Here is a 7141-nt window from a genome sequence, read left to right on the forward strand (position 1 = left end):
TGAGTTTTACAATTACTACCAACATAGTTTAAAATTATTTAATGGCTAAATAAATTGTAGGTCTTGGCAACTGTTTGAACTTGCTCCAAAAAATTATTTGGTTCTCTCATACCTAATTAATGAGTGACTATGTAACATCATGGAACAAAAACCCATCAGAGACTATTAAACACAGTGATATACAAACAATTTCTGCCTCAAAATGTCTTTAAAATGTAGATTACCAAAAGCCAATACTAGGCCAAAACTTCACTTCGACTGGTCCGTAAAAAAAGGTAGCAGGACTTTATCCTAATCCAGATTTTTCAGCATAATCTATGTTTAAGGATTTTAACAATCAAGATGGACTAAAAAAGACTTGTCAAGGTCTCTGATTACCTACTTTGCATGAGTCTATAAAATCCTTTCCAAAGAGAAGGGAGCTGGCACACGTCTACATGTAAAACCGAATCCCTTAAATGTGGTGTTGCAGCAATGGCAATGTCTGTAAGAAAACTTACCTGCATAGAAGATTCCATCACTGATACCACAGTTACAGCATCTTCCAAAGTCACAGTATCCCTAAACATCAACCGGGCATGAGCTATCAAAAATAAATGGGTGCAAGCGTTACCAAAGTCAAAAAACAATTTTTTGTACAAGAAGGAACAAGATACTTCTTCAAATTTCTTCAGCCCTCAAACACTCATGCATAGGCATAACTTAAACATAAATATAATAATTTTGATTTCAATGTTAATTTCAACAGAAACTGGAAGGATTAGTTTTTCTAGTGAACAATAGGGTGTAATTTTCAAATTGCAGTTACAGTAACAGGATAAAGATACTTAAAATTCTACCGTTAAAAAATGTAAAGTGCTGGATATCCCAACAAAGAGTGTGATATGAAACATCCTTATCTACATAGGCACATGTCATCACCATAAAGTAAAAAATAAGGTCCAATTTTCATCACAGGTCAGAAAAAAATGTATTCCTCTATCTGGTCTGTGTCACAGATTCGGTATTATTTAAAATGCTTTCCTCTGCAATAGCTTTATTTTTTCTTCCTTCTCTTTCTTCAGTCAGCAAAATAAAAGTGTTTTTTGTAAATAGATATAATGCAAATAATTTACGATATGAAACCTTTTTCGTAATGGCCGTGGAAACACACTCAGTTCTTATTCAGCAATAGAAAGACAGGTTAGTTAATACCATCCAAGTAATACTTTGAAAGAACAAAATCCTACTAAAAGCCCCAATCTCATGAACTGATAAGAAGGGAAGAAACACTGAATGTGAAAATTACATGTGTATCTCGAAAAGTTAGGAATGTCTTTCACTTAAATGGAGAATGCCTTTCCCCCAAAATGGAGAACAAAACATAAACATCTGAAGTAGGAGGCACTACACTGTCATTTATGCTTGCTAAACAAAATACAGTACATTCTTTTAAATTCATCCTGAAAATATTTGATATGCCATTTTATAAAATAAAACCATGTTAAGACAGAGACATACTGCTTCCTTTGGGTTTTTTTTAATAAATGAAATATGACTTGAACACAGAGATGGAAATTTTTAAGTTGTATGGCAAATATGGTCTTGATTACTTATACTTCAGGAAACAAAAAAATATGTTATCTTTTATGTGGTGTTAACTTTAGGATTATTGATACTTAAGAAAAAATATGCTAATTTTATGTTATATTAATTTCATAGTAGAAGCAAATATTTGACTCAAATGGAAGCAAGTAAATCCTGAGATTGCCTTTCATAAAGACACACAATCTCTGAGATTTTTCTCTTGAATGTGACTTCTTCCAGAGGTTTTAATTTTTATAATATACATGAGAATGTCAAAATTAAAACTGGTTTTGATAGTTTAAATGTAACACCCTTTCTCACATTCAGAATCTCCAGCCCTGAGGCTCTTTAGATGAGAAGGATAAAACAATACAAGAATCACCTATCCCCACCTCCATGGAAAAGCTGTTACTCTGCTTACTGGCTATAATTATACTGTTCTATTCATTTCATAAAGGTTAATTGTTAGCCTAAAAATAAAAATGCCAGGGCCTTACCTTCTGCAAGGCGTATCAGACTCTCTAACAGGCGGATGGTGGTGCGGGCAGCATTCCTGCAGTCACTCTGACGCTGCATTTGATAGTAACGAACAAGGATCAGGTTGCTCTCATCAGACAATTTTGGCTGTATGCTTTTTATAAGGCAGAAGTAGGTTTTCATCCTTTCCATGCTCCAGAGCTTTTCTGATTTGCTTGGGCAGCCTGCATTACAACATCCTTGTCAGTAATTCTGTAACAACAGACATCAAGCTTCTTCCCAAGAACTCCTGTTAAATAGACAAGTGACTATGAAAGACACATTACTGTACTTCTGAGGCATACTGGCTGGTCTGTACACTAGTCCTCAAGGACTTGGTCAAATTCCAGTGCAGAATTTTACACACCATCCGATCCCTCCTGTATCAAAATCCACAGTAAAGCCTCCAGTAATTTCTATAGAACTGCTGTCAGCCTCACTGCCCACCAGATGGTACAGGCAGTGCCAAGTGCTTTGGAACTCCTTAAAATGAAAAATGCTACATGAGTGTATGCACCTCCTCTAGCTGTTTTACCTATTCTGTTGGAGCCAACACCTACCTGCCATATTCTGAACATTTTTTGTAGGGAAATATTCTAGAAAGGGAAGGAAGCTAGCTGAAGAAGTTTCCTCTAACCACTTCTTCTGTAAAGGGGATCAAAGCCATGTTCCTTGACATGGATGGGGAAGGGGCTCGTCAAAATCAAATCACACTGCCCTCCCTCATTCCAGAGCACAAAGCTCCACATGGGGAATGCTATTGTGCATTCTTTGAGCCCAGCAACATGTGCATCTCTGATCTGTTCTGCATAAATTAAGTTTCCCATTAACAGCAAGTACAGTTGCAAGGCATTTAGGATCTGCAGATCAAGCACTGTAAAGGTGTGAGATGGAAACAATCCACATACGGAGAAGTCTGGCCTGAAATCTCTTGTAAATGATCCCAGAGTAAAAGTAGAGTGTTCTCAGCTCCCCCCTCTTAATTAATTAGTGATCTCTGTCTTACTCCTACATGAAGAACAACCATACAGCAGAAAACCACCATGACAAAAATGTAAACACTGATTAATTTGAAAGACTCAAGAAAAACAAACTAAAAAATGGAGGGAAATAAAAAAAAACCAAAACACCCTGCCCCCAAACAAACAGACAACAAAACCAGAAACTAACCAACAAAAAAAACCTCCAACAAAACACTTTATGATTTAAAAAGACTATTCTTACCTTTATTTTGCAAGATGAAGGATGAAATTATGTTGTCCCATTCCTCATTCTTCGTATCTAACAATACTAAGACCAGGTCAAATCTGCTCAACAGGGGACTGCCAAGAGCTATGTTGACAGAGACAGACTCATTGGGGTCATAATGGCCTTTTGGGTTTGTTGCTGCCAGGATAGTTGTCCTCGTGCTAAGCTTGCACACCAAGCTAGAGAACGGCATGGTGAACATTATGGTTGAATTAAACTGGATAGGGAAAATGATTCCAAGTATTTAAAAACTTTTGTGGTTTTATGCTATAAAGAGCACATCTTGTCTTGAAAGACCACAAGAGCTAAACAATGTACACAATTATTGTATTAATATTTGTTATATGTACAGTATTTTTCAGTCAGAGAATAACAACTAAACAGACACTGATCTGGATACCAAAAGTCACCAACCAACATTGCCACAAATAATCTCCATATATAGCTAGATCCTTAAATAGTGAAAACCAACACTACTTCTCAGAAATAAATATTACTTTGTGGGTTTATACGGTATAGAAACACTTTTGAATGCTGTAAAGTAACACTTTAGCTTAATTCACCTTTTAATAGAGTAAAATAAAATGTGACATAAATGTATGTTTTATTCCTGTGTGTAAACATGAATATGAACCCAAGTAAACAGTGGTGGCAGCCACATCAAACTGAAACAGCCATTTTCCTCTCTTAACCATGGTGTCCTAGTATGTGCTTGTAGATGTGGGGAGAGATTATTTTTACTCTTCTAGTCCAAATGCACTCCTTTTGGGTAAGGCAGCAGCAGAAGCATTCTAACTTTGGTTTGTCACTGAGCTATTTCTAGTCAGCTCCTGAGTAACTGCTGCCTCATGTCCAAAGTTCTTCTGTAACTGAGAGGAAGGACCACAGACCTTCCACTAGCTTATACCCAACAGGAAAAAAACTTATCTTCCATGCACCAAAATAAGACCTAAATTAAGAAGGTGCTTAACCTATGTGTGCTAAGTTACTCCTCAAAAAATCCTCATTCGATGTAGTCCTTAAAAGTGAGCAACTGAGGATACATGTGCAAGTTAGCAAACTGTGTTTGGGTCTATCAAACCCAAACAACTGTAACAAGGAACTCAGCTGAAATATGTCCCTGTCTTACTAAGGAGACAGGACCATATTGACCGTATTTGTGCCCAGCTGGCCAAAGCTGGTAATCACCCAGGTGAGAGCAACACGACCCTGAGATTATCTCAGTTGGTAAGAGCATGGTGCTAAGAACACCATAGTTGTGGGTTTGATCCCCATTTAGGCCATTCACTTCAGAGCTGGACTTGATGATTTTTGCAGGTTCCCTTCAACTCAGAATACTCTGTGATTATTTGTCCACTGTCTGACAAAGAGGATGGAGACGCTCAGAATAAGGGAATGACATGACCAGTTAGAGGAGCCAAGATGTGATTGGAGCAAGAGCTGAGTGGAAGGTGACACAAAGGAATATGGAAAGGGTGATGCCTTTTGAGTAGCAGAGGTTTCAGCAATAGCAGCCAGGAAATAATTTGGGCCTGGACAAGAGCTGCATATGACTGACAAACTGAAATGTGAGCTCAAAGACCCAAGTGGTGGGTGGCGATAGTGGGGGGAATAGCAGATTTGAACACACACTACTTTGAAAAAGGAAAGGCTGGAACTTTAAGTAAGCAGGAGTTTATATTTATGCCACACCCAACATATAAAATTCAGCAGCCTGGAAATCTCTTGGAAAATACAGCAGCCTGGAAATCTCTTGATGTGCTTTGGTTACTAAGCAATATTATTGGATTTTACAGGACAAGAGGACATAGCCTCAAGATGTGCAAAGAGAGGTTCAGGTTGGACTTCAGGAAGAATTTCTTCACTGAAAGGGTGTTCAGGCATTGGAACAGACTACTCAGGGAGGTGGTGGAGTCACCATCCCTGAAGGCGTTCAAGAACTGACTGGACACGGCACTTAGTGCCATGGTCTAGTTGACAAAGTGGTGATCAATCACAGGCTGGACTTGATGATCTTTGAGGTCTTTTCTAAACTTAATGATTCTGTGATTTTGTGCTTTTGGAAAAATGAAGCCCTACTTTCTGAGTTGCAACCAAAAAAGTCACAAAGCTCCTCATTTCACAATGATTATTATGACCACTTGCAGCAAAGGACAAGAAAAAGGATGCCAAGTCTTTGTAGGAAAGTGCCCTGGCCTATAGCAGTAGATTGAAAACCCAACAGTGAAGAGGGTGTTTATTTATTCTGATTGCTTGCAGCCTCTGGTCCAGTGCACTGTCCTTTGAAATGCTGACTTGTCTAGTTTAGGAATACTGCTGAGAACAAAACTATTATGTACAATGAAGAAAACAGATATTTAATCAGCATCCCTCCAACCTGTAGGTACAAGAGAAAAATCTCACGTTGCTTTCTCACATATGCTAACATGCTACTTACCCTGCCTTTGCAACACTGATGGTTTGTTGCTCCATTGCCTCGTGGATACTGGTTCTGTCATGTTCTTTGATGCTATTGAACTCGTCAATGCAACAAAGGCCTCCATCTGCAAGCACCAGTGCTCCAGCTTCCAAATTCCACTCCCCAAATTCCTTCACAGCAGTCACTGTCAAACCTGAAGAATCAAATACTTCAGTCAGCCTCTTCCTTAAAATGCAGGAGTGAACTTGAGTGAAATAAAGGGGCCCAGCACAGTGATTTGAGCCATGGACAGAGGGCAAATCAGCAGGGATGCTCCATCATGTACCTCTACCACGTAACTTAACTCACTTTACAGCTACCAGCAAGCAATCCCACTAGCGTTGAGGTACGTTAGCCTGGAGCTGTGAAGCAGATTCTGTTAAGCTTCCCATATTTGGATTGTGACTTGTTTTAGGACTTTGTTAAATGAACAAAAGAGATTAGGGTACAAGGACTAGATCTGGAGGATCATACTGAAAATTGGGGCAAACACAAAGATTGCAAAATTATGGAATGGACCCATTCAGGTACTTCTCCTCATCAGCTATTAAAACAGACAGAAACTTTGGAGCTGCAAAGCAAAGTTTGGAAAGAAAAATATATTTCAATTTTCTTATAACTCATGGCCCCAGAAAGTGGAGTCAAATTCTTCCTTTAAACTAAAGAAATTAAATTTCTTTATGAGTTTTTGGTTTCCTCTAAGTATTAAGCAAAAATGAAAATCCAAAGATGACCGAGGATGAAATGGGGAAAGAAATAAAAAAAAAAGTTTTCCAATAAATCTACATGTTATACAACACTGGGAGGATGGCAAGTCAAAAGCCCTGCACAACTGTAGAAACAGCCACTCATTAGCAAGTATGTGCAGCTCCCTCCAATTCCTCTATTCCCTATTTCCCAGATTCTTCTCTATCTTTAGCCCTTCTTTTTCACTCCAGTGTTCAGCTCAAAATATCCTAGTAGTTGACAAGCTGCAACCAGCCTAAAATCTCCTGCAATTCTATGGCAAAACCTGCACAAGAATCCCCCCTGCCTCACCATTTGGTTCAAGGCTGCAAAGACCTTTTCATCACTGTGCAGCCCACCACAGTACCCATTTGTTTGCAAATGGCCAGCAAAAAGTTATTGGAATTAAATGCTTCCTGATAACATATGTACTTCAGCTTGTAGTAAGGAATCTCCTGCACCATGCCCAATCTTTCTTGGTTTTCCTGGACTGTGTGCCGAACAACGTGGGCAGTCAATCATACAGCAGAATTATAGAAACACAAAGTACTAGGCGGTACTAGAGCCTGGCTGCGCATTTATTTCTGTATCTTCCGTGGTGAGGGTACAGAACTCGCACCCCCCAAG

General features: G+C 38.7%; 1 protein-coding gene across 1 annotated transcript in view; it reads right to left on the reverse strand.

Moving 5' to 3' along the window:
• MCM9 (minichromosome maintenance 9 homologous recombination repair factor) overlaps positions 1–7141 on the reverse strand; it is a 55692-nt gene that overhangs the window by 15267 nt on the left and 33284 nt on the right. Inside the window, exons 8-11 of the mRNA XM_048297921.1 lie at positions 5768–5942; positions 3307–3509; positions 2064–2267; positions 501–583 (exon numbers count right to left, since the gene is read on the reverse strand). Coding sequence (XP_048153878.1) covers positions 501–583; positions 2064–2267; positions 3307–3509; positions 5768–5942 — 665 coding nt within the window. The remainder of the gene's footprint in view (positions 1–500; positions 584–2063; positions 2268–3306; positions 3510–5767; positions 5943–7141) is intronic.

The sequence above is a fragment of the Corvus hawaiiensis genome, chromosome 3, assembly GCF_020740725.1.
Source record: "Corvus hawaiiensis isolate bCorHaw1 chromosome 3, bCorHaw1.pri.cur, whole genome shotgun sequence".
Classification (NCBI taxonomy): Eukaryota; Metazoa; Chordata; class Aves; order Passeriformes; family Corvidae; genus Corvus; species Corvus hawaiiensis.